The sequence below is a fragment of the Mustela nivalis genome (assembly GCF_964662115.1).
Source record: "Mustela nivalis genome assembly, chromosome: 9".
NCBI classification, from domain to species: Eukaryota; Metazoa; Chordata; class Mammalia; order Carnivora; family Mustelidae; genus Mustela; species Mustela nivalis.
Window position 1 is genome coordinate 109,160,244 of NC_139028.1, and position 18,956 is coordinate 109,179,199.

Sequence of the window (18,956 nt, forward strand, 5' to 3'; positions counted from 1 at the left end):
TGCGGACCTGAACCACCCAGAGGCTCCGCCCAGAGATTGTTTCATTGGACTTTTCTTTCTTTATCTGGGAACAAAGCAGTTTCAAACACCTAGGGCTTTCAGATACTATCTTTTAAAGTAAGTAATTAGAAAATGTGGATCAATGGACTATATTAAATGTTAAATGCAGCTATATTAAAGCAAAGTATACCTTCCTATAACATATAACCAGAAATAGTATTTGAAATTATGAAGGGAGGGGCCAATTTTTTTGTAACTACTGGAATTTAAGCAGCTTTATTTGGCGGGGCCGTTCTTTAGTGACTCTGATCTTAGAATAAAATTCAAAGTCATTTTTAATGACAAGACCCTGTCAGTTCTGGCTCCTGGTTGCCTTTGGATATCCCCTGTGACTTCCTTCTCCCTTGCTCCCTCTGCTTCAGCGGCACTGAGCTTCCTGTTCTCTGAACCCATCACCTGCCTTTGGATTTGCTGTCCACACTTCCCGGGACACTCCTCCTCAAATATTCTCACTGTGGCTCCCGCACTTCCTTCATGTCTTTGCTCAAGGACCAGTTCTCAAAGAGGTCTTCCCAGACCATCTCTCTTATGTAGAAGACAGTGTTACCCCCATGGACACTCACTGTGCCCCTTCCCTGTTATGACCCCTCACCCTCTGTCACACTGTGTGGTTTGTTTACTGTCTGTCACCCTCTCCACTGGAAGTTCACTCCAAGGGGGAAGGGTCTTTGTTTCTTGTTCACTGTTCTATCTCCAGCCCTTGAGCTACTGTACTGCTTATTTCACAGTAGGAACGGAATAAATAATTTTTGGATGAGCAAATTAATGAACAAATATAGGACATTTTTTTTTCTTTCTCAGGGGAGTGTTGGTGGTTTTGTGAGATGAAAGCACAGGATGTATATTGGAGTGCATTAGATAGCTTTGACATGGCCCTGTGTTCCCACATGCCGATATCCATGCCCTTGTGAAATCCCCTTCCCCAGAGTGTGGGCTGGCCTCACTTCTTATGAATATAATACAGGAAAAGTTATATGATGTTACAAAGGTCCAACTTCCCTCTTGCTTGAAGTCTCTCTCTGGTTCTTCTTGCTTCTTGCTCTGAGAAAGGCAGCTGCCATGTTCTGAGCTGCCTGGTAGGGAAGTCTCTATGGAAAGAACTGGGGGTAGCTTCCAGTCAACAGCCAGGGAAGCAGAAGTTCTGCCAACAACCATGTGAATGATCTTGAAAGCTGATTCTTCCCCAGTTGAGCTTTTAGATGAAGCTTCATTTGACATGTTGACTGTGGCCTCATTGAGAGACTCTGACCCACAGAAACTTGAGATAATATATGTGTTGTTCTAAGCCATCAAGTTTTGTGTTATTATCTACTATGTAGTGTACAGTGGGGTGAGGCCAGAAAGACAGTTTGAGGGGTTTGCATGTCATGTGAAGGAGTGGTAGGCACAAGTATGCCCTCCCCCCAACACCATGCAGGTATCTAATCTCTGAAATCTATGAATATGTTAGATCACATGGCAAGGGGGAACTAAGGTTGCTAAAATGAGCTGATTTTAACATAAGAAGATTATTTTGGTTTATATCAGAGGATCCACTGTAATCAGAGGTCCTTATCAATGGAAGAGAGAGGCAGCAGAGTGAGTCAGAAAAGGGGATATGGTGATGGGAACAGAGGTGGGAGTGATCTGAGTGCTGCTTTGAAGGTGGAGGAATGCTGGCTTCCTCCAGAAGCTGGAGTAGGTGAGGAAATGGGTTTCTCCCCTAGAGCCTCTAGAAGGAACTCAGCCCTTTCAACACCTTGATTTTATCTCAGTGAAACCCCTTTCTGACTTCTGACCTCCACAACTGTACGATGATGTGTTTGCCTTGAGCCAGTAATTAGTGGTAATTTTTTGCATCAGCAGTAAGAATCTAACACAGGATTAGGATCCCAGCATGGCACTGACTTTGGGTTTCAGTGCCTGATTGTGCCCATCCTGAGATAAGCCACAATCCCTTCATGTGCCTGTTCTTTAAACACACTTTTCCTTATAAATTGCCACAGTTGTGGTTGTTGCAAGACTGATTATGATACAATTGTCTCACTTAGCAAGTAACTTCCGGAACAGAAACCACACAGGCCATACATTTCTTAACTCATATATTTCGACAGTCCTTGAGGGAACTATTTTTTTTTTTTTTTTAAGAGACCGGGGTGGGGGTGTTGGGGGAAGATGGGGGAGGGGCAGAGTGAGAGAGAGGGAGGAAGAGAATCTCAAGCAAGGTCCATGCTGAGCACAGAGCCTGACTTGGACTTTGCTCTCAGCACTCAGATCATGACTGGGCCAAAATCAAGAGTCAGATACTCAACTGACTGAGCCACCCAGGCATCCCTTGATGGAAAATTATCAATTTATTTGTCTGTTTTCTCCTGTGCCTCACTGTCTGGTATCCAAGCACGCAGACTCTCAATGGACGTCTGAGAGGTTTATTTGTGTTGATTATTCTCTGCTGTGACAGCAGAGGGAAGTTTCTGCCCTCAGACTCTCTCGGTTCTGTCATAGTGTTAAGCCTTAGAGCTTCTCATAAGGCAGGTGTGGCCAGAGCTAGGATTCCCTGGGCAATGTCAGTAGAATGCAAAGGGAATGTTACTCCATTTCTCTCCATGTCTGTCTCTGTGATTAAATGCATTCCTATCAGATAGCAATGTTACTATATTCTACTATGGGACCAGTGATTGGGAGAAATTGAGCTGTCTGCTAAGAATGGAGGCTCCTGGTGCTACAGGGAAGTGTTAGAAACACAGTGGTATTAATGGAGATTTTATGTTTGATCCAACGAAAGGAATTAAATGAGAATTGTAAAGGAAATGACTTTTTCATGCTGTGATAACCTGTTATTTGATTCTGTGTCAGTGTGCCAACTAGAATATCCTTATACCATGTTTGGGAGAATAGGTCTAATATAAATTGTGTGCTTTACTCATGTTGAGTGACTATTATTGAAAGTGATCTAGAATCTTTGTGTGATAGTCTGCAATCTCAAAAGGACCCATTCCAATTTCATTATTTTGAAATTCAATTTCAGTGGTCCATTGCAGGTTCAGTACTTCCTGTAATTTTTTTGCTGGAGCTTCATTATTTTTCCTAATGGACAAAATTAGCCATATGTACTGTTTTTCCCCCCAGGATATTACCAGTTTCTAATCTGTCTTTTTGAGCGTAATTGTTAACAGTGTTAACAAACAACACTGTTTACAGTGTTGTGGTTGGATGATAAGTTGTATGGTCACACTGTGTATCATAGTCAGGAATAGCAATTATGTAACATTCTGCATATTTATTACCATAAGCCATTATCCCTCAATTTCACATAGCTTGTAGAGTCTACAAGCATGTCTGACAGCTGCTGCCCCAATATGAGCAGCACCATGAAGGTCTCCTGTCTCTAGCTTAGCTTTCAAGATGAAACCCAGACCCAAGGGGATAGAATCCATTGCTGTCTAGTGATGAAGGCATCTGTCATATCCTGTTAATGAAGAATCATGTGGAGATGACCCTGAGGGTTGAGGACCAGTATCAGAAAGCAATGGTCAGAGCCTGACTATGAAGAAGGGTTGCTGGTGGTATGGGAGGAAGCTAAGAGTATCATGAAGGGAACACAGGAGAAATGAGGGAGGCACTTATAAAGTAATTGAATTGAACTAATTCTGCCTGAAGGCGTCTTCCTTTTGGGGTATCTTTATTTAAAGATTTTATTTATTTATTTGAGAGAGAGTGAGGTAAGGAGCAGAGGGGGAGGCAGAGGGAAGGGGGGAAAGGGGGAAAGAATTTCAGGCTGGCTTCATGGTCAGCATGGAGCTAGCCGTGGTGCTAAACCGCACTGAGCTCATGACAGCTGAGCTCAAGTATGGGACACTTAACTGACTGAACCACCCAGGCACCCCTAACTTATTTTTATTTTTAGATTTATTTATTTGAGAGAGAGAGAGAGAGAGAGAGAGAGAGATATGGGTGAGGTGCAGAGGGAGAGGGAAAGGGAGAGAGAGAATCTTCAAACAGACTCCTCTTTGAGCAGGTAGCCCAACACCACTGATCCCAGGGTGTTAAGGTCAATGACCTGAGCCAAAACCAAGAGTCAGCTGCTGAACTGACTGAGCCACCCAGGCACCTGTAGGTGCCCCTGATTTAATATATATATACTTTAAAAATGTGAATTCTACTGAAATCATCAAAGGTGATTTTTTCCTCATGTGTATTTTGATGATATGAATATCAGAGTGATTTTTATGGTGAAATAAAAGGAAAATACATGTGGAAGAAGAAAAAAATGGAACCCAAGGGAGATAGCTGGAGATTATTCCTGAGACTTTATGGACTGGTCTTTTATGTAGAAGTCTCACCTTTCCCTCTTTCTCAGACCTTTTTCTCTCTACCCACTGCCTTTCTGAGGTCAGTATGTCCACTCAGTTAGTCCTTTACATCTGGGCCTCAGAGAACTGCCTCCCTAGAGATTTTCTACCAGATCTCATTGGCTGCTGCTTCAACACTAGATCTAGAACCTTATCTCCATTCCCACTCACTGCCTGAGGTCACCCACACAGTTAGCAGTGGAACCGTGAGTAGAACTCAGTTTAGACATATGGTCTAATCTCTCTTCCCTTCCCTTTCCTTCTACCAATAATCCCCCTTTAAAATGAAATGATTAGAAAATGCTCCTTTTGTATTGTTGCTGATCTTTAATTGAACACCTAAAGAGAGAAGGGAGCTTATTGACGCTCCTATTAAAATGGAGATGAGAGAAAAGGAAGGGATGAGGCCAATCTCTGCCTGTAAGTCCACTGTTTGAATTTATTAGTATGTGCTCCAGCGAACCTCCAAATCATCTCCTGCATGGACAACATAACTACCAGCTCCTGAAAAGGAAGAATGAAAAGTGGGTCAAATTATTCTTTTAAAGATTTATTTATTTTAGAGAGAAAGAGAATAGGAGCAGGGAAGGGGAGAGGCAGAGGAAGAGGGAGAGGGAGAGTATGTCAAGCAGACTCCTCACTGAGCATGGAGCCCTACTCAGGGCTTGATCTCACAACCCTGAGATCATGGCCTGAGCTCAAAACAAGAGATGGACACGTAATTGACTCAGTCATCCAGGTGCCCAATGGTTCAAATGATTTAACTACCAAAGCACCAAATAATGGTTCTCACTTTCCCAACACCTTCGCACATTCCCCACCAGAGCTTACACACTCACTTCTGGATGTTTGGGGGCATTGTCACTCTGTGGGGCTTTTTAGCCCTCTCTCCCTTACCTTGGTTCAGGTGTTCACCATTGCTCCGGAGCTCCCAGTAGGTCCTGTCATTAGTGCTGGCCTTTATGCCTCGAACACTGATGATGTAGGGGCCCCATGCGGTCTCCTTTGTTTTGAACCTGTGGGGACAGCAAATGGGTTTCAAGAACTTAGAACTTTCAAGGGCAACTTTAATGGGCATTTCTCAAACTCCAATGGACCTAAGAATCATTTGAAGCTATTATCAAGAAAAGCAGATTTCCCGGCCCTATCCACAGATAATTTGATTCTGTAGGTAAATAGGTGGTGCCTAGGAATCTGCATGTGTCATAAACACTCCAGGTGGTTCTGATGCAGGCACCGCACAATCTCTGCTGAATTAGAGGAATGAATCTTATTTCTGCCCTTGCCTCCCTTTGTGGTAAACACTCTGTATTTAACAATTGCTAATCTTCTACCCCAAGATAGTAATGGTTGAAGAGACAAAAGCAGCAGAAGAAAATGTTAAACTCACATCCTAGAGGCATCATAAGTAAGTAGGTTTTCTCTTAGGAAAGAAGAACAGGAAAGAGCAACTTAATATTTCATGTTGTGTTTATTAAAAAGTGACATAGCCAATGTTTGTTTCATATTCCCGGGACACATTTCTCTGCCTTCCTGGGAGCCCTTGCAAGCAACCTTTAAAATACTTACATTATGTGTGTGTGTGTGTGTGTGCACACACGCATAACATTTACAGTACATACTATATATATAAAATTTTCTCTATGGCATCTTACATTATGTTACTAGACAAAGTAATTGCTGATTAGGTTTAGGGAGTCAAGTGAATCATACCTTTCAGAGGCAAAGTTAATATCTTAATTTTAATATTTGACCTCTTTAGGCCAGGAAATCTAAATTTGGGCTCCATGAATCTGAAAGGGAGGAGCATGGAGAGACTCAGGGCATTTGTGAAACCTCTGATTTAAAGGAAGTTTTGTGTCTGTGTTTACTTGTCTGGAATCAGAAGCCACTGCACTCATCTGATTGTCCAAGGGGTCAGTGATTCAAAGATAATGACCCAGTGTTCTGAACACAAAATGGCTGAGCTAAGAGGTTCTCTTTGTTGAAGGAATTTTACTGACAGAAGAGAGATCCCTTGGACTTATTCACCCATTAAGTGACCATTAATTTAGTGTACCTACTGTGTGTTGGAAGATGGAAAGTCTCACCTTTTTTTTTAACCCCTGCCATGAGATATAGATGGAGAGCAAAGTACTAATGAAGACTTTTCAAATATACTTTTCAAATATACTTTTATTCAGGTACTTATGTGTTCTTACTGAGTCTTTCAAAAATCACCAACTACCTTCACCTTAGGTTAGGCCCAGACATACCTAAATAGAGTTGGATTTTCTTTCTGAGCTTGTTCCATCACATTTAGGAAGACAGAACCATCTGTCACAGAGACCACAATGCGATCTTTTCTTTTATCAATTACCACAGAGTAATTTACTTGGATTTGTGAAGGTGAGACAGGAGGTGTCACTGATACAATAGGCTCCTGAGTGGAAGGGTGGAAGGAATCTGGCAGAAACAGAAAAGCAGAGAAGAATTACTATTCAGAAAAATAAAAATGATGTTCAAGTTTACAAACATATCCAACCCCTCCCCCAGGCCTGGTAGAGGGGGATTTTTCTTTAGGTAGAGGAGGATTGCTACAAGGAGCAAGAATCATCAGCCAAGGGGCGGATCTCTTGTGTGCCTAAACCAGATAGGCATCAGCTTGTTAATGTGTGGTTCAGCTTCACTCCCAGCTGTTTAAACAGTGCAGGTTCCCTGTCTCTTCTTTCTCATCAACACTCCTGAATTTTTCTTTTCTTTTCTTTTCTTTTCTTTTGTATAGCCTATAATGATACTTTCCTTTTTTGGGATGCCTTTTATTTCTTAACATTTATTGAAGACATATTAAGTATCAGGCACTGTACTAATCATTTCACATAGCTTATCTTATTCAGTCCTTACAACATATCCATGTTAGGTATGTTTATCATTTGCAGGTTTTATATTCGTAAACTGAAGTTTAGAGATTAAACATTTTGTCTGAGGTTTCTAAACCTGCAAGTGGCTGAGCCAGGAATGAACATAGATAAAAGTCAAATCTTCTTTCATCCCTGGTTTAAAAATCAGTTGTTTGAATAAATGATTCATGTTCTAATTTTCTTCTTATAACCCTTTCATATTCCTTCCATATTCCTCTGAGTTCCCTGAGGGCTCACTCATTGTGCATAACGGAGAGTCAGAGAGAATACTTTGTTTAGAATGGGAATGATGCTCAGAACATCTCTCTAACCATCAGAAAACATCCCTTTGAAGACAGACATTACTGAATCAAGTCTACATTGTTTATCAGTGTTTGAAACAAGAACAACCATCTACGACACTGTTAAGAACAAATCCTCAGGTGGTTATAATCACTGGTGACACATGGAGGACCGCATTCTATCTGGGAACTGTTATGCTTTAGGGGTTTATCTGGTCAGTTTTGGTCCCTAAGAACATCTTAGTCTCACATTCTTTGGGTATTCTGCTCTTTAGTACTCTACCTGAGCTATAGACGCAGGAAGAGTCTTTGTTAACATCCAAGTAGGTCTTTCCCATCAGGGCTGGTAAGATTTGAGCTGCAGCAGTTGGCATACGGAATGCTCCTCGAGAAATTTCTGTGAGCACTGTATCCCGTGTTTTTTCGCAAACCCATTGATTTTCGTTATAATAGTTGGATGAAACAAAGAGAGCCTAAAGTGTGAGAGAAAGAATGAAAGGGAATGAGAATGAATGAGAGAAAGGTCAAATAGGGGCAAAGCCTACATCTAATGAATTCAGTGAATATTTACTGGACACTGACCACAGGGGAAGCACCTTGGATAACTAGGATACCTTTCCCGACACCAAGAAGTTTAAAAACTAGCTGGGGGGGAGATGGAGAATTGCTTAATAACACAACCAGTAATGACATCAATAAGAACAGACTTTACCTATTCACTCTTGCAGCCTTGGCACGGAACAATACCTTTCACATGGGAGATACCTGATAAATGCTGTTAACAGACAATCATGAAGGAGTCCCTAAGGCGAATGCCTTAAGAGAAGCATCTAGTGCCATGGCTTTTCAGAAGAGGGAGAGCACATACTTGAGGAAGGTAATACTTGAGGTAGGCCTTGACGATATGACAGCATTCCAGTAGGAGACAGGAGAGGAGCACTATACCCAGAGGGAATAGCATGATCAAGGATGCTAGAGTAGGTGAGGCCAGGGCATGGCCTGTCTCTGATGACACTGTCTGCAAAATCCCTGGGGAATTCCTCATGGCCTTGGAGGACTGGTGTACAGGGGAGACTCAGGGTGATTGTGGAAGAACAGGCAGAGAATGTGGTCGGGGCCACATTGGTGGATCCCTGAGCTTCAGAGTGAGATGTCTGACATTATTTCCTTAACAGTGTGGAGTCAGATAGATTCTTGAATAGAAACTATAGAAGCAGCAAATGTAAACCGGAGGGGACAGCATGACGGGGTAGGAAAATTTAGGAAGGTATCAGAGTGAGTAAGACAAGGACAAAAATGGGTTGGTCCTGCAGACGTCGCTCTGTAGTTTCTAAGTTTCTAAGGGAAGGACGGTTCCTCTTTTCATTTTTCCTGAAGACTCTTCAAGTTAACCAAGAAGTCAACAAGCATTTGTGGGATATTTTAAAAAAAGGATTATAGGGGTGCCTGGGTGGCTCAGTGGGTTAAGGCCTCTGCCTTTGGGACATGATCTCAGGGTTCTGGGATTGAGCCCGTATAGGGCTCTCTGCTCCGCAGGGAGCCTGCTTCCTCCTCTTTCTCTGCCTGCCTCTCTGCCTACTTGTGATCTCTGTCTGTCAAATAAATAAATAAAATCTTAAAAAAAATATATATATATATATATTTCAGTTCATCTTCAAAACTGTCTTGTAGGCACGCAATTCCCAAGTCTGCTGTGAATAAATATCCCCTGTAGGGTTTCAAAACCAGACCAAGCTGGGTGTTATATGTAACTAATCAAACATTGAACATTACATCAAAAACCAAGTCATGTATTATATGTTGGCTACTTGAATTTAAATGAAAAAAATGTAAAACTGGACCAAGGCCCATGCTCCACCTCTCAGTTTCTCTACTGACTGGCTGATGGAGCCTAAATATTAGTGTTTTCCAAAAGCTCCTCTAGATGATTCCTATGTGCAGCCAGAATGGACAACCAGTGTTCTATGAAGGCCAAACTCAGCAAGACAGACAACAGCCTCTCACCAACAGTAAAGACAACCTGCGTGATTGGACCACTATTAAACCCCAGCTTCTTGTAATTTTTCTCAAGGACCCTCACTGGCCACATTGAACACCTTGATCTTGCTAAAATGTTCTTTCATGCTTCTGGTCTTTGTCCTTGCTGTCCTCTCTCCCTTGGAAAGCCCTCTCATCCTGGGGGGGGGCCTGGCAGACCCCTAATCATACTAAAGATTCAGTGAAATTTTGTTTCCTGTCAATCTTCCTTCATCTCTTCTTGTATCTACCCCGCAGGGTCATGTAAATCAGTGAGTGAATGCAGGAATAAAGCCCCAGACTTCAAGGAACATATACAGGACAGAGTGGGTGCCAAGTATGAGTTTTGAAACCAACTGTTTAGGTTCCCTCTCCATGTAAATCACATTTTGGCCTTGTAATGTTAGGCAAGTTACTGATACTCCATGACTCATGCTCTTATTCTGGGAAATGGAGCTAATAATATTTTCCTCACTGGGCTGTTGTGTGCATTCATGAGCATGCCAGTAAATACTAGCTGGTATTACTGGCACTGCCTCTTATCACTTGGACAGCCATAATCTAATTTGGGAGATAAGAGGCAAGCACCAAACGCTGGCATATGGCATATGGTGAAATTGCATGTGATAGAACAACATAGGAGGTTGGAGTAGACTCTAAAATTAAGAAAAGTTGTAGTCAGGAAAAGCTTCATGGAAGCACTGGACATGGAAATCTAAGGATCAAAGGTGAGGAGAATACATTTCCATCAGAGGAGAAGAATCACATAAAATCAGTTCGTATAGGAAACAGAGTGGATAATATCTTCTGGGGCCAGGAAGAAAGGATACAGATATTTCTTTCCTTCATAACTCTCTTCTCTGTCTCCTGTTTTACCCTATGACTTACCTGCATAGCTTCTCCTGTACTATATATGTTTCCAAGAAGACCATTTTCTGTTTTCTGGGACAGAATCTTGTTTATCAGTGACTCTGTATAATTATTAATATTCTCTATATCCTTTTTATCTATTTGTTTCTGCCCTCTTGTTTTGTTCTTCACACAGGTCAGAGCCAGGACAGCCATCGCGCCAGTATCTGCCAGGAAACAAAACATTGGTGATAGGTTGACCAACCATTCCAGTTTGCCTTGGTCTGAGGGGTCTCCTGGTAAGTAGGATGTTCAGCACTAAAAGAGGCTCTCATATCTGGACAAACTGGGAAGATTGGTTATCCTAGTTGATGATGGGAGAGAAGGATTTGAAGAGATAGCAATCATCTCTTCAGCACTAAACACTCAAATATTTCAATATCCCTTTCTTATGTTCAGTATCCCTGTGCCTTGTACACAGTAACTCACCTGTTGGTCATAGGAACACATACAGATTTGCAGGTGCATACACATGGACAGTTTTCCACTTCTACATCTTGGCTGTTCTCATTTTTTTTTCATCTCTCAGCCATATTGGCAAAGGAATTGGGAGAATTCATGATGATACCCCAAGCAACATATGTCTTTGCAATGTTCCAATGTTTCCATTAGGCTGATTAGAAAAATAGCACTTAAGAGAGTTGTTTTCCAATAAAGCTTCTTAAGCGGGAGGATGAAGCAAGAGTTTGGAAGAAAGGAGGATAAAATCTTTTTTTTCTGGCTTGTTACTTAGTTCCCCTGCTGGATTCTTTAAGTGTGGTACCTTCCCTCTCCCATGGAAAGAAATATCACCTCACTATCCAGAGATACTGAGTGGTGATTCTCTTTGGGCTTCTTGGAGAAAGATGAGCTTGTGTCTCTGGATCCATAAGGCCTGAGCAACAATGCTAGTTGTCTAGAGGGGGCTTCCTTTTGGATGTATAAACTGACCAAGGAGAAAATTTCTAGTCCTTGTCTATTGAAGGTACAGACTTTATTAAACAAAATATTGGGCCCTTGTCCATGGAGAAGTTGTGTTGTCCAAGTAAGCCCACACATTCAGTGCTCCCAATAAATTAGAGAAAGAGGTGAAGTTAAGTTAAATGAATTCCACTGTTTTCCTGCCTCTATACTTACACTTCCTAAAATGTCTTATATGAAGATTCTCACAATCTATCTTTATTTTACAGATGGGAAAATTAAGGTCAAGGGTTAATATCCACTGGTTATATAATTCAAAGAAGGAGTAGTGTGGGAACTATATTAGATATCTAGAAAGATGCTTAAATGCCCCCCAATATTCATTCTTCTCAAAAAGAAAATTCTCCTCCCTGATCACTAGGGTAAAAAGGATAAAAATAAAGTCCAAGTACTTACAGGTAGAAAAACTAAAAGGAAAAGACTTACCAGTGACTGTGTCCTCTATGCCAAGGGAACTGGGTATAATCACTCACCTACTGAGAACTGTCCATGAAAATAGTAATTTTTATTTTCAGGATTGAGGAATTTAGCAACTTCAGTGATTGAGTAATTCCCATTGAACAGACACAAGGCCAAAATGTCCAGGCTGAGCTGGTAGTAGTTAGTCAGTGGATTGCCATTATGATCTTCTGTTAGAGAGGGAAGAAATACCTTACTCATGGAAGTAATAGTGGAGTAATAAACTTTCAATCTATTCCTACCTGCTTTTTTAGAATTTCTTTACATTTAAGAAAAGGTGAGTAATAGAGGGAGAAAGATCACTCATAGAATCATCAAACCTAAGAAATGTAAAGGCTGTTAAGAGCCACCAAATTAACTCAACTCCTTTCATTTTATAACTGAGGTGACTCAGCACTAAAGAGATTAAAGTACCATCCTGATACTCAGGTGGTTACAGAAGTAGGACTAGAATACAGATTTCCCACCACTAAGCTTCTTGCACTTTGAATGGAAATGTGTTGGAACTGGAAGTAGAAGAAGTAGAAGAAGTAGAGGCCATCTCACAAGAAGATGGGATTAGAACAGCTTAATGGATAACAGGATGAATACTGGTTGGGTGTTGAAATAAAAACAATGCACCTCAGTAGCCATGATCACAATCAGCCTATTTTTCCCAGTGATAAAGCACTTTTGGCCATCTTTATCTCTTTATCTCTTTTACTAGTATCATATGTTTTGGTACTTCTGACATAGTGTCTTGTATTGATCAGCCATTTCTGGTGTATTTAATTATTTGTCTAAAAGTCAAGCTTCTAGAGAACAAGAAAACTGTGTTCCTTTAGTGTGTGTGTGTGTGTGTGTGCGTGTGTATGTGTGTGTTCATCATCTTATGTAAGGTGGATGTAAAGTCCATGCTCATTTGGATCTATTTGAAAAGAAAATTCAAGATGTGTGTTGAAAGAGGGAAGAAGGGAAAATGATCAAAGTTATGTGGGATGAACAGAATGAAGAGGAGAAGGAAAGACTGAAGGGAAACTTCTTGAGATCTGGATCAGTGGAGGAGAAGACAAGTTGTCCAGGGACTCTGAACATTTGACTCTCACCCATATTTCTGATTTCTTCTTTGTATTTATTTCCTAGTCTTTTGACCAGTTCAGAATAATTTATAGACATCCCATCAGGTGCTTTACATGCTCCCAAAGCCAGTATAGCCAAGGCAAGCTGTCCCGAGGTTAAAGATGGCTCTGAAAAGAAAGGTATTCGAGTTTAACAAGGTACATGTTTGTGACTTTTTTTTGGCATCTTGTCTTACTTCACCTGTCAATTCTCTCCTTTTTTCCACTCTATACAAATATTTACTTCTTTATTCCCAAAGCAGAGACTTTTCTAGCAGTGCTGTATAAATGCCAGCTAAATCATAGTCTTCCCCATGAAATCATGAAGTGTTTTGGGAATCCTGCAATCCTTATAACAATTTTAAAAGGAAAAGAATAGATAATAAAACTTTGGGATTTACTTTCTTTGTGGGTGCCATCTTGCCAAGATAGTAATAATTGACTTGGATGTTCTGCCTTGTAGAGTATCAAAATTCTCAGGTTTCTTGTAACTCTTAGAATAATATTGTGAGGTAGGTAGGGGTGGCTTCATTTCTCCCTTATCTCAATCAGAAAGCTAAGGCTCCCTATTGACATGAAGGGCTCAGCATGTAGCCTGCATTCAACCCCAGTGCTCATCTGGGGTGCCTGGGTGGCTCAGTTGGTTAAGCATCTGACTCTTTGATTCTGGCTCAGTTCATGGTCTCAGGGTTGTGGGATTGAGCCCTGTATTGGGGTCTGCACTGAGTGCTGAGCATGGAGTCTGCTTAAGATACTCTCTTTCCCTTTACCTTGGTCCCTCCCCACCTCTCTAAAACAAACAAAGAGCAAAAAGAGAAACAAAACCAAGAAGACCCAGTCCTCATCTCTATTTCCCTGCGGTTTCCTTGCTATTGTCCAGTTTCTTACATGTGGGCCATATCCCTCCTGGTTGTGAACTCAGGTAACTTACAGAACAGTATTAGTAGATAAGAGTCTTTAATTTATTTTGATTTTCTTTGTGACTCTTTAAAGGAAAATGTTTTTCAGGACACAGACAAGTAAGGCCTAGCAGTAAATAGCAAGAGGATTTGAGGTATCTTTCTTTCTTTTTCATTTTATTATAATTATAATTATAATTATTTTAAATTAACAAATAATGTATTATTAGCCCCAGGGGTACAGGTCTGTGAATCTCCAGGTTGACACACTTCACAGCACTCACCATAGCACATACCCTCCCCAATGTCCATAACCCAACCACCCTTTCCCAACCCCGCTCTCCCCGGCAACCCTCAGTTTGTTTTGTGAGATTAAGAGTCTCTTTTGGTTTGCTTCCCTCTGGATCCCATCTTGTTTCATTTATTCTTTCCCTACCCCCCAACCCCCCCCATGTTGCATCTCCACTTTTTGAGGTATCTTTCTGTCCCTTCAAGTTTTATACAGCTAGAATAGATGTAGCAGGGACACTTTGGATACAAAATTGTCTAAAGATCTGTTGCTGGAGATAATCTTTATAGATAGGTAAGTCTTCTCCTAAAACTTCCAAAGAATAAAGCTACTCACCTGTACTGTTCACAGTGAGTATGAATTGTTCAGTCAGATGTTGATCTTGGCTTTGGTTCAGGGACCCACAAAGTCTGAGGGACAGCAGTGCATTGGCGGCATGGATTCTTTCGGTATACTTTGAATTGATCATTGTATGTATCAGAGGTTTTAGAGCAGTTTTGTTTTCCTTGCTTACCTCTGTGGCAGGGGAAGGAGGAAATAAGAAGAAATAAGAAATGCACACTAAGAAAATATTAAGGAAGGGACGCCTGGGTGGCTCAGTTGGTTAAGCAGCTGCCTTCAGCTCAGGTCATGATCCCAGCGTCCTGGGATCGAGTCCCACATCGGGCTCCTTGCTCGGCAGGGAGCCTGCTTCTCCCTCTGCCTCTGTCTGCCATTCTGTCCGCCTGTGCTCGCTCTCTCTGACAAATAAATAAAATCCTTAAAAAAAAAGAAAATATTAAGGAACAGGAACCCTAGGAACAGTGTTGGTATTAAAATGTTTTGTAACAGACATGTTTAGTAACAGGGCCCAGGGAGAACAACCCAGTGGTCACTGACTGTGTTGCTGGAACAATACAAAGGTGGGTCTGGAGTCTCTGCTCCTTTAGCAGCGTGGAAGTGTTTCAATTTTTTAACAGCTTTTTCAGCCTTATTATTGTGTATTGGCAGATTATCAGTCCTGCCTGGGAGATCTAGTAGGATTCCCTGATTTTGAGGAGGAAGCCTGTGTGTCCCTAAAGAAATCCTGAGGCCAGGGTGTCCTTAAAGAAACTTCCATAATTGAAGGCTTAATGGAGACTAAAATACAGGTCTTCCCAATCCCAGTCTGTAGTCCTCACTACTTGCTGGATTGAGTTCCTTCCCTTCTCCATCTTCTAACTCAATCAGGTTATTAATACTGAGGGAAAGAGAGCAATAGTTCTATGGTACGGTGGTGACTGACCCCAGAGATCTGAATTGTCTGGTTGTCCAACTGATCTGGCATCAGGATCGTTATTCAGCAACCTGTACCTTTCAGAAAACCCTCTAGTTTTAGCCTGTAATATGACCAAATCCCAAAGGAAAGGATGGAGGAGTCACATTCTGCTGTGGAATTAAGAGTCCTGAGACCTCAATAACTGGAGGAAAATAAGAAGAGTTAGTTTTAAGAATTCTAAGAGTTACCACTTAAAATATTTTTTGTTGGTGGGAATGCAAGTTGGTGTAGCCTTTTTGGAGAACAGTGTGGAGATTCCTCAAGAAATTAAAAATAGAACTTCCCTATGACTCTGCCATTGCACTACTGGGTATTTACCCCAAAGATACAGATGTAGTGAAAAGAAGGGCCATCTGTACCCCAATGTTAATAGCAGCAATGGCCACAGTCACCAAACTGTGGAAAGAACCAAGATGCCCTTCAATGGATGAATGGATAAGGAAGATGTGGTCCATATACTCTATGGAGTATTATGCCTCCATCAGAAAGGACGAATACCCAACTTCTGTAGCAACATGGGCGGGACTGGAAGAGATTATGTTGAGTGAAATAAGTCAAGCAGAGAGAGTCAATTATCATATGGTTTCACTTATTTGTGGAGCATAACAAATAGCATGGAGGACATGGGGAGATAGAGAGGAGAAGGGAGTTCGGGGAAATTGGAAGGGGAGGTGAACCATGAGAGACTATGGACTCTAAAAAACAATCTGAGGGTTTTGAAGTGGCGGGGGGGAGGTGGGAGGTCAGGGTACCAGGTGGTGGGTATTAGAGAGGGCACAGATTGCATGGAGCACTGGGTGTGGTGCAAAAATAATGAATACTGTTATGCTGAAAATAAAAAATAAATTAAAAAAAAATTTTTTTTTTCTGCAAAGAAGACATCCAGATGGCCAACAGACACATGAAAAAGTGCTCCATATCACTTGGCATCAGGGAAATACAAATCAAATTAAAATATTTTTAAATGAACTTTGCTTAGGGGTGCTTGGGTGGCTCAGTTTGTTAAGCAGCCAATTCTTGATTTCAGCTCAGTTCATGACCTTAGGGTGGTGGTATCAAGCCCCACTTTGGGCTCAGTCTGCTTGAGATTCTCTCTCTCCCTCTTCTTCTGCCCTCCCCCAAATCATGGTCATTCTCTCTCTCTCCTCTCTCTCTGTGTCCTTTTCTAAAATAAATAGATACAATTTTAAAAAAATGTACTTTGTTAACACTCCCAAGAAAAATCCTACCCATCTCCAGATTATTTCTTGGGTTAGTGGGGATACTGAGAATAGCACGAGCTCTTTGTTCAGCCAGACCTTGGCTGGATTCTCCGGTCCCTAACTTATGACTATGGGTGATTTATGTAACTTTCTTGACCTTCAGTTCCCTCATTTCAAAATTGTGGATATTAACCTTTATTTTATAGTTATTGGACAAGAAATCAGTTAACAAACTATAAAGTACCACACATATTATCACTCTTAGCTCAATTGTAGTTTCGATCACTATACTTAGGGTACTGAGGCAATGTGAGTTCTCTATCCCCGATGTGGGGCTCAGGATCACCACCCTGAGATCAAGAGTTATATGCTCTGCTGACCGAGCCAGCCAGGCACCACTCTATCTTTCTTCTCTTTAAAAGACAGGGCGATCTGGACCAGTGGTTGTAGAAAAGTCCTTCTTTGTTAGAAGAACAACTGGACAGTTGTTGAGTCATGACTGAGATTTTATGGAAACATCCAGTTCAGCAGATTTTCCGGCACTGAAACAGACTTTTCATTTCCTGGTCAACCTCTCATCAGGTTCCTTGTCCACTAAAGACAGGTAATTATTTTGTACAGTGGATTGAACTTCAAAACCTCCACAGAGACCCCCTATTCTTAGGATACAACAAAGGAAATGAAAGGCCAGGAAGAAGAATTAGAGTTGGCAGCATTTCTGCTTTAGCTTGTGTGAACACAAGTCTTTCAGCTGTGGTGTTGACCTCTTCTTGTAGGCTACAGAACACCAGGAGCATGTAGCCACCGATGGCACCACATAGTCATCTTTGGACTGGGTTTAAGCACAATTCCAGGGTCAAGACTTACAAAAGAGAAACCATGAAGCTGAGAGCTATACCAAGCTTCATAACATCACTTGCTCCAACACCCTTCCCCAACTCTCCTCAATTTATGGATAAAGCTAAAAATATTCAAAAGCATTGGATCGTACAGCTAGTAAGGGGTCAGACTATACCTGAACCAGTTTTTCTTTTTCCTACTTAGTAGTTTTTAATAGAACCTCATAATCATGGATTCCTATACCCAGAGGAGAGGTGATGGGCTTGTATGCATGCCCTGTGGGGATGAATTGGAGAGGCTGATGTGTACCTTGGAACATCTAAACTCAGTAATGACAAGGGAGAAGTTTTTGTTATTTGAAAGGGATTTTTAACATTTTTTTTCTGTGCAGTTATAAGGGGTTAACCCAAAACCCATGGGTTGAACTTCAAAAAAATAGATTGCATCTCAAATTCAAAATAAAGCTTTCTATGATCTTGAAAAATTTCTGGTATCCTGAATAGTCTATCCTTGAATAGAAGAGGAATAGACAGTTTCTTGGTAGGGTTCCTATGGTGGAGAAAATCTAAATATAGGAAGAATAGTTAGGCAAGTTAGCATTAAATCTACAACGCCTCTTAAAACAACATATGTTATCAAACTTTCCTCGCCATGTCCTGCCAAATTTTACATTACTCAGTCCAACCATATATAGAACTGAAATAGGGGGGCATCTGGGTGGCTCAGTCAGTTAAGTGGCTGCCTTCTGCTCAGGTCATTATCACAGAGTCCTGGGATCGAGTCCCGCATCGGGCTCCCTGCTGAGTGGAGAGCCCACTTCTCCCTCTCCCTCTGCCTGCTTCTCTGCCTACTTGTACTCTCTATCTCTCTGTAAAATAAAGAAATAAAATCTTAAAAATAAAAAAGAACTGGGATAGGATATTTTCTCAGGTCACTCTACACAAGTCCTCTGCCAGGAGACTTTAGAAGACTATCACACAAGGAGTAATTTTAGCTCAATGCGTACTTACCACAGATCTCGCATTGTTGTCTTGGAATAAGAGAAAACAATAGGAGCCCCAGTAGGGGCAGCGGGTGAGATTGTCTCATCTTTCCAAGTGTTCTGGAATGGTGAGGGCTTGTCTGGCTATTTATTGGGTGATGGCAGATGGTAATGAGAGTTCCTCCTTTAGCTTGCCTCAGCCTCTTTCACTTAAGCAAATATTGAGCAATGTCAGGGGGTGTGGTGTGGTGAAGTGTATTTTTCCAAGAATTGTGATAAGCCAGGAAGAAGACTTGAAAGATAAATGGTCATGGAGGAAGAAGAACTAATATTCTTTGTTCCCCATCCCAAACTTTAGGATTCACAGTCCTTACTTTCCTTCAACCCAGTGTGAGGATAAATTAAGTTTCCCTCTTTTTCCATTCCAGTTTGGT

General features: G+C 41.4%; 1 protein-coding gene across 2 annotated transcripts; it reads right to left on the bottom strand.

The window, feature by feature from the left end:
- Positions 1–4,698: 4,698 nt before the first annotated feature.
- Positions 4,699–18,702, bottom strand: TCN1 (transcobalamin 1). Of its 2 annotated transcripts, none has more exons than XM_082682514.1 (9): positions 18,551–18,702; positions 14,538–14,717; positions 13,002–13,142; positions 11,931–12,086; positions 10,477–10,664; positions 7,856–8,045; positions 6,647–6,836; positions 5,289–5,407; positions 4,699–4,895 (listed from the first exon to the last, which is right to left on the bottom strand). In XM_082682514.1, the coding sequence occupies exons 1-9, from the start codon at positions 18,627–18,629 to the stop codon at positions 4,834–4,836; spliced, it is 1,305 nt and encodes a 434-aa protein (XP_082538640.1). In that variant the 5' UTR covers positions 18,630–18,702; the 3' UTR covers positions 4,699–4,833. The 2 variants fall into 2 exon arrangements, with proteins under 2 accessions (XP_082538640.1, XP_082538641.1); XM_082682515.1 differs by having other exon boundaries at positions 11,931–12,083; positions 18,551–18,686.
- Positions 18,703–18,956: the final 254 nt, after the last annotated feature.